The sequence below is a fragment of the Neoarius graeffei genome, chromosome 4 (assembly GCF_027579695.1).
Source record: "Neoarius graeffei isolate fNeoGra1 chromosome 4, fNeoGra1.pri, whole genome shotgun sequence".
NCBI classification, from domain to species: Eukaryota; Metazoa; Chordata; class Actinopteri; order Siluriformes; family Ariidae; genus Neoarius; species Neoarius graeffei.
The window spans coordinates 31,345,596-31,366,028 of NC_083572.1; the positions used below are offsets into that span (position 1 = coordinate 31,345,596).

The 20,433-nt window shown below is 42.5% G+C and overlaps 1 protein-coding gene across 5 annotated transcripts in view; it reads left to right on the forward strand.

Annotated features, from left to right (window-relative positions):
* The window catches only part of abcc4 (ATP-binding cassette, sub-family C (CFTR/MRP), member 4), a 289,814-nt gene that overhangs the window by 56,544 nt on the left and 212,837 nt on the right, over positions 1–20,433 (forward strand). For 3 of the 5 annotated variants that reach the window (XM_060919115.1, XM_060919116.1, XM_060919117.1), the window contains exons 4-5: positions 17,136–17,360; positions 17,493–17,582. The exons of the other annotated variants lie outside the window; for them this stretch is intronic. In XM_060919115.1, coding sequence (XP_060775098.1) covers positions 17,136–17,360; positions 17,493–17,582 — 315 coding nt within the window. The remainder of the gene's footprint in view (positions 1–17,135; positions 17,361–17,492; positions 17,583–20,433) is intronic. 5 annotated transcript variants of the gene reach the window in all.

A 20,433-nucleotide genomic window follows, 5' to 3' on the forward strand; every position in this document is an offset into this window, starting at 1 on the left:
TAACTGCAGGCTGGAGGGCATATGTGGCAAGGTTGATGAACGGAAGAGTCCTTCTGTACTTTCTCAGGGTACTGAGGAGCTTTTGTACATGATTCAGCTGATCCTGCATTCTGACTCCTGGCTAGGGTGGTGTATGCTTGGGGTTGGGGGGCCTCGGTGACTTGGGGCTGTATCTGAGCATGTAGGAGGTAGCTTGCTTGACATTGTGCAGGGAAATGCTGATATGTGAAAACATGAAATGTGAACCTTATCCTTGGTCTACACACATTCTCGGGGCTCCTTTACAGTATGCCCTCAGGCTGCAGGGGTGGGGGTGTTAATCCCCAAAATGTGTCTGGGCCATTTCCTTGGCCCCCAGCTAGTGACACCTGGGTGGTTGGGGGGGCAGTAGGATTTCATGATTCATACATTGTGTGAGTGATCTATCCAATTGCAATGACTACACTAAATCCTACGTGGTTATTGGAAGGTGATGTGACCGACACAGTGGAAAGCCCTAGCCAAATGTCACATGGGTTATGAGCTGCATGGAAAACAAGTTCCCTGTGCCTCTTCGGGACCAACAACCTAATTTTTTTGACGGTCTGAGTGTCCTGCATCACTCAACACAATCTATCCTTAATTATTGAAAAGTACAGGCACGTGAACGCAATGTTGGGGTGGAGGGTTTTGACCATTGATTTGCTCTCACTTGGTCAAAAGTATGTCGCAAAATCTTATCCTGTCCCTGCTCGAGGGAAATTCCAGAGAAAGAGAGGAGGGCCAGGGCACTCCCCACTCCATGTCACAATGATACAAAGCTGACGTAGATGGCTCTGAGACAGCCTCCCCAGTCAATGCTACTTTAGGCTCCCCCATGACATATTACTGCAGGACTCGCCCACCACTACTCGTTCCATTTAAATACTTAAATCTGTTCCCAGAATTAGTGGGTCGATGAGATGTGGACTTAACTGCAGCCTCCACATTATGCTTTTTCCCATGAAATTGGATCTGGACAGCCACCAGTGGATACTTGTGAACTTCCCCATGCACACACATTCATCAAACATGCTGTACCCAATGCCTCACCTTGCACCAAGCTTTGGTGGATGGAGGTCTGATTGCAGTGTGAATCCACCAATGTGTGGTGTGGTACCCTCTTGGATATTCACTGGTAGGCTGTACATTCCAATATGTCGGGAATCCATACCCCTGCTCCCACCTCCGTAACATAGCACTGGTCCTGGAAATGCCCAGGCTACCCGCACACCAGCATATTGGCCCTCTGCACCACTGGGGCAAGGATTGCTTACCTGAGGGGAAGACACAGAAGCATAAGGGAAAGAAGGGTTTGGGGAGTCAGCATCCACTTCTGTGGTACAGGGAGGGAATGGGAGGAGGGGGCAGGACAAGAGAGAGAAGAGGCAGGCTGTCCGCCTGTCACTGGAAATGTTACCAGATGGTCCTCCACCAGCTCGATTGCTCAGTACAGCAATGCCGGTTGGTGGCACTGTGCCTGCTGCACAGTCCCCCAAAGCAGCTATACAAAAACCTGCTCAAGTGCCACTGTATCAATGATCCCCTCGACATTGTGGTCCCGCCACCACCAGCAAGCATCACACAGCCGCCGGCCACAGGAGAACGGCTGGCCGACTTCCTCCAGCATCAGCGTGTGGAAGTGCTGATGGTGTTGCTAGGGGGTGTGGTCAAGTCACTGCAAGATCATGCACTTCAGATCTGCATAGACCAGCCTGCTGTCAGTGGGCAGTCACTGTGCTTTTGTGGGTGAGGAGCAGCAGTAGGTGAGCCACTGGCTGCTTGTTTGGCCATCCCCATGCTTTCACGGCTTCGGGGCTTTCATGAAGGCTTCGGGGTCGTTGTGCAGCCCCATTTTCATGAGGGTGATGTGGGAAGCCCATTGACTCCGACTCTGTGGCTCGCACACCTGCCAGTGAGATGAGATACAGGAGCACCTGGCAACTCTCCTATTGGGCCTGCAGCAGGGCCTAGAAACGCCACGCCTGCTCATTGCGCATCATGACCAGCATCTAGTACTGGTTCTGCTTGGCGGTAGTGAGGGCATGGACAAGCTCCTTGAATAGGGAAGACTTCATGATGGCTGTTTTGCTTCAGCATTTTCTGGGTTTCGGCTCCAGCGTAATACTCGTGTAGAGAGTGGTGGGACACAAAATCACTTGGATAGGCAGGTTCAGTATTTTTGGTTCCTCCCTCCCTCCCTTCAATGAAAAAAATAAAGTCCCGTGTGCGCGCACACAACACGGTGTGCAGGGAAGTTCTCTCTTCCTTCTCTCCTCTCCACCCTTTTTATCTGCTCCTTGTCACTGGGAAAACCACAGCACATTAATTCCCCACAGGTGCAATCACACTGTCACTCACCTTCCCTGGCTTGGCTCGCCATTTACAAACTGGTACTTGGATTCACATTTCCTTTGTCATTTTTATGCTGCACATAAAAACAAAATTGTGTTTCACACATCCATTAGTCAGTAATTCAGTGCAAAAAGCCTGTAAAAATTAAGTTGTTAAATGAGCATTAATAAACTAGATTATACTAAAATAGAATAAAAAAGTGGTTTAATAATTTTTTTTTTTTTTTAAAGAGGAACAGCCTCTTGTATCCAGTGCATGCTCTCTGATTTAGTAGTCTGATTGCTGTGGGAAAGAAACTGTTTAACAGCAGAGTAGTCCTTGATCTGATGCTTCGGTATCTTTTCCTGGACTGCATGAGTGTGAACATACCATGAAAGGGATGAGTGGGATCCTTCATGATGCAGTTTGCCCTCCGCACACAGCGCTCTGTGTAGATGTCCTGCAGATGTGGCAGTGAGGCACCCGTAATTCCCCCTCCCCCAGCAGTTCTCACTATCTTGTTCAGTTTGTCTCTCTTCTCTGCTGTTCTATTGCCAAACCAGGAAGAGAGGCAGTAGGTGAAAATGCTCTCAATGGTGCCTCTGTAAAACATGGTCATGGCCAGGATGGGAAGGTCCACCCTCTTCAGCCTGTGGAGAGTGTGAAGGCGCTGTTTGGCCCTCTTGATGACCGCTGTGGTGATGTCCTTGGAGGTTAGCTCATACGTCAGCTGGATCCCCAGGAACTTGGTGCTGTGAACCCTCTCCACCTCAGAACCGCTGATGGTCAATGGGAAATGATGCCTGTGACCAGTCCTCCTGAAGTCAATTATCATCTCCTTAGTCTTATTGGTGTTGAGGGCAAGATTGTGTTTTGTGCACCAGGCTGTCAGCTGCTCCACCTCTTTTCTGTAGGCCGACTCATCATTGTTGGTGATAAGGCTGACAAGTGTAGTGTCGTCGGCAAACTTTATGATGTGGTTGGTGTTGAAACTGGCAGAACAGTTGCGCATCAGCAGCGTAAACAGTAACCGGCTCAGTACACACTCTTGTGGTGATCCTGTGCTTACTGTGGTTGTTTGATGTAATGCTACAAACTCTGTCTGACTCCCATCTTTCAATCAAAAAGTCCCTAATCCAATTGCACAAGCCAGGATCCACGCCCAGCAAAAGCAACTTTTCAAGGAGCTGTTGTGGCAATATTGTTTTAAAAGCTGAGCTGATGTTAATCAGCAAGATCCTGGCATGGGTGTTATTTTCCAGGTGAGTCAGGGTAAGCTGGAGCAGGCCAGAGCTGGCATCCTCTGTAGATTGGTTTGGTCTGTAAGCAAACTGCAATGGGTCCAGATTGACTGGGAGGCATGACTGTGTGATTTATGACAAGCCACTCAAAGCACTTCATAGCTATGGGGGTCAAGGCCACAGGGCACTAATCATTCATGGAGACTACATTTGGCTTTTTAGGCAGGGGTATTATGGTGGTGCTTTTGAAAGAGAGGGGCACCCTGGCTTGGCTGAGCGAGATATTGAATATGTCCGTAAAGATGTCCTTCAGCTGTCCTACAGCACATGACCTGGACCAGTGGCCTTTTGAGGGTTGATGTTGGAAAAGACCCTCTTTACGCTGTCTGCAGTAAGCTGCAGTGCATGGTTGGTAGGAGGCAGTGCCTGCCTTAGTGCCACTCTATCTGTCTCAAACCAGGAGAAAAAGGTATTGAGGATGTTTGGTAGGGAGGGGTTATTGTCTATTGCCTGTACAGTAGGCTTAAAGCCTATAGCGGTCTGAAATCCCTGCCATAAGTGCCTTGTGTTCTTGGTGATGGTGAAATGACTGGACAAATTCATCCCATATGCTCTTTTGGTCTCTCTTCTTTTCAGATTTCTCCTTGCTATATTGTATGCTTCAGTGTCTCCTGACCTGAATGCAGCATTGCGAAGCCTCCACAAGGAGCAAACCTCCCCAGTTAGCCAAGGCTTATTGGTTGGACACAGCTTAACAGATTTTACAACAGACACATCAATGCATTTATTTATAAATCCCAACACAGTCTCTATATTCCTCTAGGTCAGGGGTGGGCAATTATTTTTTCCATGGGGCCACATGAAAAACAGAATTTTGTGGAGGGCCGGACCAAAAGGCTGAACTAAATTCTGCGTAATATTAATTGTATTTCTTTATATAAAGCAGTAAATAACATTGTTTTTACAAGCTGCTAAGACTGGTAAGAGTATGGAAAAAACGAGGTTGCCTTACAAAAAATGTCATTTATTCAATCAAATTTCCCAAAACAATGGTTAACAAAATGTGAATGTTTGTACCTTTTTTTTTTTCAGTCACATTCACCCCAAAACACAATAAAGACATCACAATATTGTCTTTCTACTCCAAATATCAAGCAAGATGCATCATATTATAATAATGATGTCCACATTTGTAGTCTAATCACCTCATTTGGTGTTTTTCATTTGGTAATGCCGACTCAAATTGTAGTCTTTGAACTAGGGCTGCACAATTAATCGAATTTAATCGAAAATCGCAATTTTGGCTGCCACGATTAAATTAAATGAAAATTGCGATTTATTTCCATTTAAAATGCGAGCTCTGCTGCATATCTGATAAAGCACTTTTTGACCAGTACTCCGCCAAACCATTAGGGGGCAAACCGACGCATGTAAGGTTTCATTACTCCGCCTAAATAAGCAAGCAAGCCAAGTCACAGTAATGAAACCTTACATGCGTCGGTTCGCCCCCTAATGGCGTGAGAGTAGGTAACAGATTGGGGTGAGGGAGAAAAGCTAACTATGTCGGAACAACAGACTATTTAGCACTGGAGGCAATGTTGTGACCTGCCTTCGCTCATGTTTAAAGCCAGAGCATGTTGATAGGCTGGTCTTTCTAGCTAAAAACTTGTAGGCCTCAGTATAATGCTATGTAATTGTTGCAATTGAGTTTTCAGTTCCTTCATCCTTTGGTAATTTCTTGGATAAATTTCATTTATTTGTCATTTGGAAATCAGAACTTCTCTTTTAAATTTCATTCTGCACTGAAAGCTGTTCATATTGTTTGTTTGAATATAGTGAGATAAAATTTAAGTGATTTCCCTAACATCAAGAATAATCGTGATTACAATTTTGATCAAGATAATCGTGATTATCATTTTTTCTATAATCGTGCAGCCCTACTTTGAACACTGCGATCTGCTCTCCGCAAACTAAACACACGGCTTCATCTCTGACTTCAGTAAATAAATACTTAGCAGTCCATGTTTTGTTGAAAGCCCTGCATTTGGCATCTACCTTTCTTCTTTTTGCGGACATTTTGGGGACTAAAGTCTTCTTGTGATCTGCTCGCAACAACTTCGATTCGGTGTAGGTATCAGATCTACAGATCGGCTCGGGCTCTGGCGCCTGCTGGTGACGTCACACTATGTGATTGGCTGGACTGTTTGAAGGATGACGTACAAGTTTGTGGTTGCTCTGGACAAATTACGGAAGTAGTTATCGCAGGATAAGGTTTCGTGGGATTTCATGTCGTGCACATTGCGTTTTTGTTGAACACAACTTCAAAATAAAAGCAATGCACATTCAGTCCATGCATGAGGTAAAATTAGAAAATACGTTTATTTTGTAATTTCTAATTAACCTTACGCGGGCCAGTCAGAATGAACCAAAGGGCCGGATGCGGCCCGCGGGCCGTAAAATGGCCAGGTCTGCTCTAGGTCTATACAGTCCCCGGATATTGCTGCCTCCTTAAAGATGCCCCATTGTGTACATTCAAAGCAGCCTTGTAAAGATAAAATGGTCTCCTGCGGCCACACTCTGTACTTCACTACTGGTGGCTCTTGTCTCACACTGGGCCTGTAAGCAGGCTTCAGCAGAATAGGCAGGTGGTCAGAGCTGCCAATGTGAGGTAAGGAGCTTGCAGTGTGTGCATTCTTGATGTTTGTATATAAATGATCCAATGTATTTTTTCCCTCTTGCTGCACATGTGACATGCTGGTGGAAGTGAGGTAGAACAGACTTAAGATTAGCTTTGTTAAAGTCTCCAGCAATGATATGAAATGCATCCGTATGGGCTGACTGAGTGTGTTGTAAAGTTTTCCCATTGCCTGCTTTACGTCTGCACTCGGGAACATACACTGCAATAATAATGATTGCTGTCAGTTTGCGTGGTAAGTTAAAAAGGTCTGCATTTCACAACTATAAACTCCATATCAAGAGAACAGGATTTGGAAATCACCCTGGCATCATGGTACCACAAATTGTGTAAATAACCGGATCTCCAGCTTGGAGCTTACCCGATGTTGACATCTCTCTGTCCACTCTGTGAAGTGTTAGCCCCGCTAGCTCAATTCCAGAGTCCAGTATTGTTTCCGTCAAACTCTGATGGTTTTCTCAATAATGTCAGAGTTCATACGCCCATATCAGCCTCAATGATTGTGCTGTTAGGCTTAGCATTAACTCTTTCTTCCACCATGGCTCTTTTAATCAATTCACAGAATGCTTTAGATGTCTTCACCTCACACACAGGAAACAGAAAAGGATGTAAACCAAGACAAAAACGCATGGTGATACACTTAAATACTTCTGTAGTAATTAACATTAACGTCTTTCTCTTTGCTTCAGAGCTCTTCACACATTGGCTTCCATTTAGAGTAGCATAATTACTCAACTACTCATGCATATATAATCTAATACAGGGGTGGCCAACCAGTTGGAGACCAAGAGCCACATTTTTTACTGTATTACCGCAAAGAGCCACATCATACACATGGGCACACGAACATCACCCATCCCTTCCTCTCTCTCTCTCACACACACACACACACCCCTCTGCTCAGCCAAATTAATAGTAAATGTCACACACCAACATATTTACTCCTACAGTACTAAGACCACAGGCTGAGGCCAGTCATTTTTAACAATGAACATTGTGTGCACTTACTATGCATGCTGCTTAGTGGGACTCATGGCATTACCAAAAAAAAGCCACACCATACACATGACCACACATGAACATCGCCCCCCCCCCTCGCTCTCTCTCTCTCTCTCTCTCTCTCTCACACACACGCTCACGCACCTCTGCTCAGCCAGATTAATAGTAAATGTCACACGCCAACATGAGAGAAATTTACTCCTTCAGTCAGTACTAATACCACAGGCCAGTCATTTACAGCAATCAATATTGTGTGCACTTACTATGCATGTTGCTTAGTGGGACTTCTGACATTCCTTGCCTTGAACAATCCTCTTCAAATCTGGCTTGTATTCCGTCGTTGCCACGCGAAGCAGTTCTTTCACATGGGTGTCAGTCAGAACAGAACGATGCTTTGACTTCACGTGTTTCATGGTAGAGAACACAGACTCGCAGACGTATGTTGACCCAAACATTGACAGTATCTTAAGCGCAGCCCGTTTCACATTCGGGTATTTTTCCAATGGCACACTTTTCCAAAACTCAATGGTGCCTTCCCTCAAAACAGGTTTCAGTTGGTCTTCCTCACGAAGATTGATCATCTCCAACTCAGCCGCAGCCTCATCTGTGACAAGCAGGGCTTTCAAACAGTCCATCTCCGCATTGAATGGGTCGACGAGGAACGTAATCTGTGGCCTTTTCAGTTGTATATCACGGAACCGGGTTACAAAGCTTTCGTGCAGGTTTTCAATTAGTGTTGCATATCTGGCTCCTTGCTTATTCAGGGAGGCGGGAAGCTTTGAAATGAGCTAATGACAACTGACATATAAGGCAGAATGGCTTGCCATTACGTTCAACAAAAAAGTATAAACACTCCCACTCTGTTAAAAATGTCCTATGTTCGTCTTCATATTTTCGTTTTGCTGTGCATTTTTTCATTGCCTTTTTGAGAGGCTACTTGACACAAGATACACCTTGCCCGAAAACTTAGCGATTATCTCACGCACATGCGCATTTGACACGACCTGAAAATACCGTAATATACCCAAGCAAAGCGAAGATGCATTTGACGAAAATACCATACTGAACTCAAGCAAAGCGCACACGCACATAAAAAAAACAAAACACAAACTTTGATATGAACGTAAGAGCCGCATGACACCGGGCAAAGAGCTGCATGCGGCTCGCGAGCCGCGGGTTAGCCACCCAAGATCTAATATATGCCTTTCAGGCTTGTAGTACTCGAATCCAGGACTGGTGCCCTAATTTTGAGGACTTGTGACGTGACTTGACTTGGACTTGAGCACTGATGACTTGGACTCATGCATTAACTGCATTTGTACTCGTAAGTTGGAGATGAGGACTTGGATTTTTTTCTTTGTTTGGAACATGCTATAATAATTTGGCATAAGGTATTTATATCTATATTTAATTTTTGTACTAATTTTGTGCAAGAGCGTCATACTTGCGTGCCTTGGAGCGTGCATCAGGTAGACTCTCGGGTGCGCTCTGGACAGCACGCATGCCGTAAACGACACTCACCTGCACAGGATTAAGGCACAATCAGCGTGCCTAGATAAACTGTTACAATGCGCTTACTTTGTGAAGTATTCACTGCTAACACATTGTGGAGCCTTATTTCCTTGTTTGGTTTCCTGATCCCCGATTTCCTGTTTCTCGTCTCTGATTCTGCCTAGTCTATAATAGCCTGTTTGTACCTCACTCAACCTATTGCCTGTTTTATGATTTTGCCTGACATTCTGGATTGTTTACCTGTCTTCACTTGTATTAATAAACACTCCATCTCCCAGCCATCTCTGACAGAATACTTTGCCCTCCCTGACAGAGAATGCACATTCACCTGTTCATACGTCATTTTCAGGAACAAAATAATTTTAATGGTGCTAAAACACCATTTTATTATAATGGTGGTAATTGCCTGGGGCCAGCACGTATTGCGTGCATGACATGTAAGCACCTCTGAACACAGATGGCACGTTACCATGAACACAGCATAAGGAAGGAGGTAAACCTGACTAGCATGATCAGTGTCGATCTCCATACGGAACTATTCAGACAGCTATGCACTGGGTGCTTACATGGATGGGGAGTGGAGTATGTTTTAATTCCTCATGTCCAACCACATGACAAATAGTGTGACGTAAGCACCCACCATCATGTTAGATGATCTACAAATTCAAAATGCAAGGACGTGTACATTAGTGTATTTTATTAACATATTTTGATATTCTAATATTTCTTCTCATCTCATTATATCTAGCCACTTTATCCTGTTCTACAGGGTCGCAGGCAAGCTGGAGCCTATCCCAGCTGACTATGGGCGAAAGGCGGGGTTCACCCTGGACAAGTCACCAGGTCATCACAGGGCTGACACATAGACACGGACAACCATTCACATTCACACCTACGGTCAATTTAGTCACCAGTTAACCTAACCTGCATGTCTTTGGACTGTGGGGGAAACCGGAGCACCCGGAGGAAACCCACGTGGACACGGGGAGAACATGCAAACTCCAGACAGAAAGGCCCTCGCTGGCCATGGGGCTCGAACCCGGACCTTCTTGCTGTGAGGCGACAGCGCTGATCACTACACCACTGTGCCACCCTCTAATGTTTTTTGTATATTATTAATCCAACAAACCTTTACATTTCAAACAGTAAAGATCTTTTGACAAAATGGAGTACAGAGTCTAAAAGCATGCAGTAAAAACATCAAGCAAGTAATAGATTTTATGCTAATTCTATTTTCTTTCAATAGACAAAGTAAAATCATTCTAATCAAAAGGAACAATCCATGGAGATAAATTACACAAGGCACAGCATACTTTGGCAATCTTATCAAGTTAAATCAGCTTCCGATATTTTTTTTTCTTGGGTCCCACCGATTCACAAGTCATATCTCAATTGCACTACTTCTTTTTAGATAGTTATAATCCAGCGAGTTCCATCTGGCAGTCACTTTCAGTATGTGTCTCTGCTGGGAGGGTTTTGGGCACAATTTCATTTGACTCTGGTATGTCTGTAAAACAAAAAGTGCAGAAGTAAAATGAAGTTACTGGAACGGCATCGCAAATATCTCACCTGGCAAAGTTGACCCACATTGTTCTTGTGTATCTTGTGTAAAGTTTGTGCTGCTTCTAATCTTGCTTGCTTGGCAGGTCTTTTGATTTATCCTGTTGCTTCTCAATATTGCGAGATGAGTTTTCGGCTTTATCTTATCGTGTCCTAATTTGAGTGTTGGTGCCCAATCTGGATTTGTTTTATCGCATAGAATTGCTATTGCTTCTGCAAGATGACAAGCAGAGTGCTTGTGCTAAAGCTCAAAAGTTCAGTTTAATCAGCAGAAAATACAGCTTTAATTAGCAACGAACACTTACCAGGTATAAAGTGGTCACCACACATGTGGGTGTAATTAGCTTTTTCCTCAGTTAAATCCTTACAATGTAGTTTTTTTTTTTTTAACCACAATACACAGTGCTTTCTGGACAGTTCATCTGTTTCGTCGCCATTTTTAATTATTTTGGGAATTCTGAAGGACCGTTTTTCTTTGCCACGAATAGCATTATTGCAGCAGTTATATCCCACACACAAAGTACTGGTTCCTGGTTATTTAATATGGTGGACTGCCGGGTTGGGACGTCAAGCGTAACGTCACTCGCGTACAAAGAATCTAGAACGTTCACATGGCGCTGCGTGGTCTCTGCTATGTGGGGATAACGAGAAAATTAAACAAAAGTCCACATTTTCAAGGTTGACAAGTCTTTTTATTAGTGTAGTGGCAACTTTTACAGGCGTGTCGGCAATATTGTGAGCGTAGCAGTAAGGAAACGTTGCTTATCAGCCCCATGCGCTCAAAAGGCCGAGTTGGAACCCTGATTTAAGTGCAGAAAGTACTCTGCATTGTTCAGTTTATGGTATTTTAATTTTTTTTTTGGCATGCTCATGAAAGTGTAGCACTGACGTCACGCAGCGCGGAGGAGCGCCGCATACCCGTGCTTTGGGGAAAGCCCTGTAGTACAGTATCCGCCCAAAACCTGCTTGCACACTTTATTTTTACTTCACTGGCAGGTTCTCAGCAGGAAATAAGGAGGATTGATGGCTTACCTCCATTATGCACATGCTTTTGTTGTTTTCTGTTGAAAAACACTCAATGGCTCTTAGTCATACCCTGCTTCCAGCACCACTGGATGGATGATGAAGTACGTTTTCTGTTTTCCACTTTATTAAAGATGCAAGCAAGCACAAACTTGGAGAAGAGAAAAAGATTTTATTGAAACTTCAGGCTCATACTCCGATGTTGCCCCTAGGAGTGCTTGTTCAGTACTCTTTTCTCTCTCTCTCCCCCTCCCTCCCTCTCCCCACTTCTAGGCTTCTCCCTCAACAGCCTTCTCCCTCACAAAACACTTACAAAAAACTTTAGTATAAAAGTTCTTCACCCCAAAGTTGTCACAAAGATAAGGATGTTACCATGGGCCTTTGAAGCCTCAAACACGCATACCATCTTGTCTGTTCTATGCTATAGGTTTTACCTGTGACCTGAGCTTGTAAATGCCTATTTTAGGGCTCTGGTTTTAACACAAATCGTTGGTCCAGAAACACACTTGGTTAGAGAATTATGCCAGGTCTAAAATAATGATGTAGGAAAATCCTCTTAACCATTCTTCATGGGCACAACTTGTATCGGGTGCAATTTGTTCTCACTTGTCAGTCCTGCGCGCTGTGGCGCATGCACCTGAAGGTGCGCCTTGGGCTGTGTGCGTGCAGAGTGGACTCCAACACATGTGCCATTAACGATGCGCGCCTGAACTCGATTAAGGATCTGTGTGCACCTATTTAAGGACTGTGCTGATGCATGATCGTTGTGAAGTATTACAATACGTCTGCATGCATTACCGAGCCTTTCTACCCGTATTCTTGATTTCCTGTTTTCTGATTCCTGTGCCTGTTTCTCGTTTCCGTTCTTGCTTTGCCTCTGATGTTCTGTTTGCGCCTCGCCCGACCATTTTGCCTGTTTCACGTGTTTGGATTTTGCCTGCCGATTTGGACAGTTTGCCTTTGTGTGTGTTTGTGTACTTTGTACGGTATATAGACTGCACTGTTATTAGTAAGCTGATTTACTTCTGCACTTACATCCGCCTCCCTTGCGTACCTGACATCGCTGCCCATGTTAAAACAGTTTAAGCCATACCAACATGGCAAAAGTAGTTTTCTATATCAGATAGAATATAATATTAAAATATAATAATTGAACCAACTTCATGCCAAGTCAGTGCTGTCTTCGTGATCAGTATAAGTGTCAGTCAAACAGATACACAGGTTACAAAATGTACAGTTCAATTGTTTAGAAAACAGTGATCTGTGATTGATTTTGGAGCAATGAGAATAAGAATCTGGCAACAAAAACATTACATTACAGGCATTTAGCAGATGCCCTTAGCAACATACAAAAAAAAGAAACAAAAATGTGCTCTACATGACACACAATTCAGGTGTCGATAGTGTGTGAATGCTCATCTTTGTGTGTGTGCGCGCGCGCGCGCGCACCTACCAAGGTATGCACACATCCGTATAAAAACCAGCTGTATAAATCCTCTTGTTTAGGCTATAGAATGTGCAGACTGTGTCCAAGCATCCAGTAAGTTATCTCTTTCATTATACTTTGACTGTTGGTCTCCTTATTCTCCAGTCCTCTTACTTCTGATGAAACTAATGTTTTGATGGTCATCTACGAAGATTTACAACACACATCGGATCTTTTTCCATTTTTAGTGGGATATAGCAACCAACAAAATTCAACTGAAGACTTACAGTATCCTGGTTGCTTTAGTGTGCGCACACTCTTATAATGGGACATGTGACTGTATTCAGAATTAACCAATCATGTTCAACGCCTCTGTCATCAATGAAGTGATTTTGATCAGTGTCAAAGTGTTTCTGTTGGATTTTCGTCACCTCTACCTGGTTTCTGCCATCTGACTGCTGATGCTATGGTCTGCAAAGAGCTTGCAAAACATGTATGGTATCTCAAAGTCAAAAGGTATTGATCAGGTGAGGGATAGAAAATAACTTCCAAAATTTGACATGTTCTGTGGAACATTGTGAAGGCTATCATCAATCAGTGGAGAAAATGGGGTACAACAATGACATTACCAAGAACAGAGTGTTGCTCCAAAATTGACAAAAGAAAAGCTTATCGGGGAGGCTGCCAGGAGACCTACAGCAACATTAAAAGAGTTGCAGAAATATCTGGAAAATACTGCTCACTACCTGTATCTGACAACAGTCTCTTGTATTCTTCAAATTGTCTATGCTATGGCATGGTTAGTTGGAAGCCCTTCCTCATGTAAAAAAAGTCCAAGCCTGCCTAAATAAAATAAAAATATCTGGTAAAATGTGTTATGGTCTGATGAGAACAAGGTATACGCTCACCGGCCAGTTTATTAGGTACATCTATACACCTGCTGTTTTATGCAGTTATCTAATCAGCCAATCCCTTGACAGCAGCACAATGCATAAAATCATGCAGATACAAATCAGGAGCTTCAGCTAATGTTCAGTTCAAACATCAGAGTGGGGAAATAGTCTCTAGAGTTCACACAGAATGGTGCAAAAAACAAAAAAAAACATTGAGTGAGTGACAGTTCTGTGGGTGGAAATGTCTTGTTAAGGGCGGTCAGAAGAAAATGGCCAGATTGGTTTGAGCTGTTAGGAAGGATATAACAACTCGTAGCAACTCCTTACAACCAAGGTGAGCAGAAAAAAATATCTCAGCATGCATCAGCAGAAGACTACATTGGGTTCCACTCCTGCCAGCCAAAGACAGGAATCTTATGCCGCTTTTCCACTACAAACGCGGCTGAGCCGTGCCGTGCCGAGTCGAGCTGAGTCGGGCTGAGCGGGGCTGTTGGAGTTGCATTTCGACTACAACCGCGCTGAACCGTGCTGGCTGGAAGTGGGTGGACACATTGGGTGGAGTTAGCGAAAGTGGGTGGACGTCAGGTGATGTCGTTAAGCAGCGCAAACAGTGACATCAGTGACAGTGGCGGAACAAGTCAGAGCCGGGCCGGGGGCGGGGCAAATGACCGGGCCCTTTATTAAAGCTTATCATAACATCATTTTAGGCTACAAAATGTCCGCAACTGCGGTGTTTACCAATTTCAACACTACCGGGTGCAACTATGTTATTTAGTACATCAAGTCCTTCAAACGAACATGTAACTCAGAAACAAAAAACATTAGGATACTGTACATGGCTCATAATAAAACATCAATAGCCTATACTGCGCACATTATTTGAAGGGCATACGAATGAGCGCTCAGAGGTTGCAACGGTGACAGGAAGAGTCAGAAATTTTTTTGAAGGGCATACGTCGTATGCCCTTCATTATTTGAAGGGCATACGACGAGCCTTGCGCTCCGTGAACTCGTCCACGATGCTCTGTATGTCACTGATTCAGTGATCTTTTAAGCGGTAGTCTCACGACCCGAATAGTAAACAATAAACATGGAGGACATGGAGTCGTTAGTGTTGCTGGTCTTGGTGCTGTGGCTTGTTGTCACTGACAACGCGGACAGATACTGGCAAGAGCGTATAGATGAGGCGAGGCGCATAAGGCTTCAGAAATTCTCGTAATTCGTAATTCTTCTCCTTCCGGGTTTGCGGTGTTTACAGATCCCAGCGCGCTCGCGGGGCGTGTGTGGGCATGTGAGGACACTCCTCCTCACCAATCAGTGCACAGGGGAGTGTCTGCTCATGCCCCCAACCTCACTCGGCACGGCTTGGCTCGCTTCAGCCCCACTCCAAAACGGTGCGAGTTTTAGGGGCTAAGCAGGGCTGAAACGAGCTGAGTCGTGCTGGTTTTTGGTAGTCGAAACGCGAGCCGTGTCGGGCTGAAGCGAGCTGAAGTGAGCTGAAAAAGGGTAGTGGAAAAGGGCCATTAGAATCAAGAACAAGTTCCTATTAAGGTGGCTGGTGAGTGTAGTTCATGGACATAATTCTAAAATATATGAAAAATATATTTATAAAAAAAGAGAGAGAGCTTATCACCCAAAGTACACCATACCCACTGTGCAGCATAGTGGTGGTCACTTCATGTTGTGAAGTTGCTTCATTTTGGTTGGAACTGGGGGCTTTAGTCAAGATAAAGGAAATCATGGATAGCTGCACAAACAAAATCTCTTTTGACACAGCCTGCAGGCCTCTGTTACACATTTGAAAATGAAGAAATATTTCACCTTTCAACATCATAATGACCCAAAGCACAAATCAATAATGTTAACAGTGGCTTCAGAAGATGATGATGATGATGACTATAGAAGTTTTGGAATGGCCCACTAAGAGTCCTGAACTAAATTTTATAAAAAAAAAAAAAAACCTGTGGAATGACTTCAAAGAGGGCTGTGCACAGGCAATCCTCTTCCCATTTGATGGATCTGGAGGATTTTTGCAAGGAAGAGTGGAATAAAATCCCCAACTCAAGATGTCCTTAGTTGGTAAACTCTTACCCACAGACACTGAGTGCTGTATTACAAGCAAAAGGTGCTTCAACAAAGTTAATTATTAGTTAAAGGGTGTGCATGCTTATGCAACCATGTAAGATTTTTTCTAAAAGATTAAACTTTGAGATGTGACGATCACAGACACAAGTCCTTCCTCAAACTGTTGCTACGTATGATGTTTGAAGTATACTATTATCAAAAATGACTGACTATGCAGGCCTGTGATGACCTGGCGATTTGTCCAGGGTGTACCCCGCGTTTCGCCTGTAGTCAGCTGGGATAAGCTCCAGCTTGCCTGCGACCCTATAGAAGGATAAAGCGGCTAGAGATAATGAGATGAGATGAGACTGACTATGCTGTAGTGTTAAGAATTCCCCTTTACTGGAACTAAGGCCCCATTCGTACCTGCGTTTTTAAGATGCATCCTTGGTAATTAGACAGCTAAGACACGCTGCCAATCACACCTAGCGTTATGAATGTATCTTCAGTGACCCACTTGTGATCAGATTTCATATATCATTTCTGCTGAAGAAAGGCTGTGATGCAAACTTGTGTTAGTCTTCTGCTATATTTATTTTTAGGCAGAAACGTCCCATGAATCCTATTTATGCCCACGCGTGCACAGTTTCAGACTTTACTTGCATGGTCTGTTTAAAACAAACTTGAGATGAGACGATGAATGAAAAGCAGCTGCTTTCATCTCTACTGTTATAGCATCATCTTTCTCCATTATCTTAGCGGGAGAGACCGCTACCTTTCAGCGCAATTTCCAAACAGTCTTGCATATTTACTTGCATATTACATATTTATATCAGTAGTATATAATAAATCTAGGACTAAATCTATAATGGGATGTTCAACTATCACAATATGGGTGTGATTGATCAGGTGTCCATATACTTTTGGCAACTGCATTAAATGCAATTTTATCAGGTGTGTTTAGACTTCTTGAATCCATTGTAAGTGAAATAGTCTGGGAATAACACACAATTGGCCATAAAACAGCTGAGCACCCAATTGTCCAGTTACTACTGGCTCTTTAAAAAGAGGGGGAGGGGGGACTACATATATAAAGTGTTGTAATTCCTATATTGTTTACTGTATTTAGATATAAATACTCAATCACTAACTAACTAGCACACTATTTCATTTCAATTCCAGTATACTTTGGTACACAGCTAAAATAACAAGAATGTAACTGCCAACATACAAATGTTTTGGATCTGACTGTATATCTCCTACAACAGACATTGTGAGCTTCTGACACTGTTTGACCACATGTCATCAGATAGTAAAAATCATGAGTAATGCGTTAAAATGATATCGCTCTTCTGTCTCCCTCTTTACAGGAAGTTATTAAGTTGGTGCAGCCAGTGTTTCTGGGCAAGCTTATTCAATACTTTGAGTACTATGATCCCAATAACACGGATGCACTGTATGAGGCCTATGGCTATGCTGCTGGGGTGTCTCTCTCCACACTGGGCCTCACAATGCTGCACCACCTTTATTTCTTCCATGTCCAGAGAGCTGGCATGAGATTTCGCATCGCCATGTGCCACATGATTTACAAAAAGGTCTGTTTTTGTACTGAATCACATCAATAACCAGTAATACTTTTTTTTTTTATTCAAAATGATTAGTCCTGTTATCTTTTGTACATGTTAAATGTGATGCTATAAGAGTCTTTCAAAAAAAATTTCTCTCAGGCACTGTGCCTTAATAATGTCGCTATGGGAAAGACCACTACAGGACAGACTGTCAACCTTTTATCTAATGATGTCCTCAGGTTTGATGAGGTATGTAACTTTGAAACCTGTCATTTCTTAATTATGTTTGATATTTAATTAAACTTTCTTTGCCTATGTATGTTAGAAACACTCTTTGAATCAAAACTGGTCTAAACTAGGCTGCTTGGTGTGTGGGTAATGAGGGGGTCAAGCACATAGTGCTTAGAATTCTGTTGTTTTTCCATAGATGCTACAGACATGACATTTTTTCAGTTAGTAGTACTCTCTTCTGCTACTCTGTGTGCCCTTCCATAATTATCAGAAATGTGTTGAGATTTGTAAGCAGTCTGGCCACTATGCAAGTCAGTTCTATGGAGGCGGAGCATAATTTACTTGAACAGTTGTAAACTCATGCCTGGATGAACTGATTCACACAAAATATGAAACACATGTAATTCTGAGGATAGGTTGCAAAATGTAGGGTGAGGCTAAATTCAAGTAACTGTTTCTCAGGAACTGCAAGTCCAACAAGGTGAAACTGGGTATACTGCATCTGTGTGCTAATCTTTTAAGTGGCTATTTGATGATTACCTGATTACAACATTGTTTCCGAAAAAGGTGAGCTGCTGTGTAAAAATGTAAATAAAAACAATGTGGTGATTTGCAAGCATAGAAACCATATATTTTGTTGAAAATATTACAAAGGCAAGATATCAAAGGTTGAAACTGGAAAAAAAAAAACTTTTTTTTAACAATATATGATCATTTTGAATTTAATGCAAGTAGCATATTTAAAAAAAAAAGTTGGGCTAGGGCAATAAAAGACTGGAAAAATTGTGTACTGCTAAAAAAAAAAAAAAAACCTGGTGGAATATTTCACAAATGAATAGGTTAATTGGCACCAAGTCAGTAATTAGTCTGAGTCTCTCAGAAGTAAAGATGGAGAGGAGTTCATCACTCTCTGAAAAACAGTTGGGCAAGTAGTGCAGCAAATTAAAAATAATGTTCCTCACTTTTTAAAATTGGAAATAATTTGGGGATCACATACTCTATGGTACATATCATTAAAATATTTAGAGAATCCAGAACAATCTCTGTACACAAAGGACAAGGCTGAAAACCAATATTTTAATGCCTGTGATCTTCCTAGTTTATGATGAATTTACTCCGTATGCAAAATCTACTTTTGAGAACTTGTCCAAGGATATCTTCACAGTACTGGTGTCAAAATCTGAAGCCTCATTTGGTTTATATCGCTAAAAATGTATCTGATAGAGTAAAACTTATCATGCTTAGGAACACTTAATGTGCTCTTTTATTGATGATAAAGGTAGTGGAGGACAGGGAGTGAAGAAAGCTTTCTGTTTTATTGGTGAGGAGTGGCAGCTATGAACTTGGTGACTGAGAGCAGTAGATAGATAGATAGATAGATAGATAGATAGATAGATAGATAGATAGATAGATAGATAGATAGATAGAGTTACATATTACGCTTATGATGGGAGACATTAAGCAAATATGAAAAGGACATGAAAAACCAGCTGAGGAATCTGACCAGAGAATTTGAATCACTTCGATCAAAGATCATGGACAAGTCAAACAGAGATGCTTTGTCCAATAGTGATGATGCACAGGAATTAAGCAATGCATGCAATGGGTTGATGAGCTGGAGGACAGACATAATGACCGCGATGGATGTGATGACAGCGCCAAACTTCACAATTTATTAATTAAAGTTAAGGCCATCTCTAAAGCCATCGACAACGCGACCGCTTGTAACACCGCTGGTAACTACCAGTACAACCTAAAAATGAATGGTGCAAGAGAGGGTTCTGGCAGCTAGGATGAATACAGGTCATCAGGTCATTCCCCCCCCCAAAAAAAAAAAAATTGAAATATAAGGGTTCATTTTGTGGCTTCTGGTGACGTCTAGAGCTGATTTTTACCAGTTCAGCATGTTGCAGAAAAGGTTGTATTTTACTTAACTTTAAAAGAATCCCCTTTCCCACCCTAAAAACAGAAAAAAAGTAGTCTAGAGTTACCCACTTGCATCTTACAAGCAATGTACTGTTCCAAGGGAAACTGCAGTTATTTGGCATCAAAGAAAGTGAATAGTGATGCAACATGGCACAAGTCCAAAATATTGATAATTATTGATAACTTTGGCAATATTGCGGATGACTATTTTAAAAAAGTACCTAATACTGAAGTGACAATAAAATGAATTTCAACATCTGATGACCTGGCATTTGGCAAAATTTCCATCTGCAGAACCAGTAAGAAAAGAGCAGTCAGCTGCACAAGAGCAATTCTGTGCCCCTTTAGGTTTCTGAGCTTTCTAGTCCCTTTTAGTAGAGGATCTGGGTGAGATGTATGCACAAAATTTAGGAAAGGATAATTCAACTGTTATAGGCTAATTTGAACCCAAGGAATAACTTGATGTGTGCCAAAGTCGCTATCCGGGCAAACAGGCCGAAAATTACCAATCCAAGATGGCTGCTGGTAGCCATATTGAAACTGTCAATTTTTGAACCACTAATCACAGAAATATGTGCAATACCTCATTTTATGGGTTTTGAGGTACAGGGAATCCATTAGTGACCTCATTTTCATGATTGAAGGAAAAGGGAACAAGCTATGGTCAAGGGCAAGGTAGTGTAAAAAAAAAAAAAAAGGCCAAAATTGCAGTTTCACAGAAAACATGAGTAAAACAGAATAACCCTACCTCAAACATGAAATCATGGAATTGGGAGATCTGTGCACATAATTTAGGAGAGTATAAGCAAACAAGCATTTGATTTAATATAAAGAAATTGTATTTTCAGTCATACTATTATGATCAATGGAATGTTAAAGTGAAAAATACAAAACTTATTACTTTAGTAGGCAGCAATATCTTGAGAGCCTAAATGTTTAACAG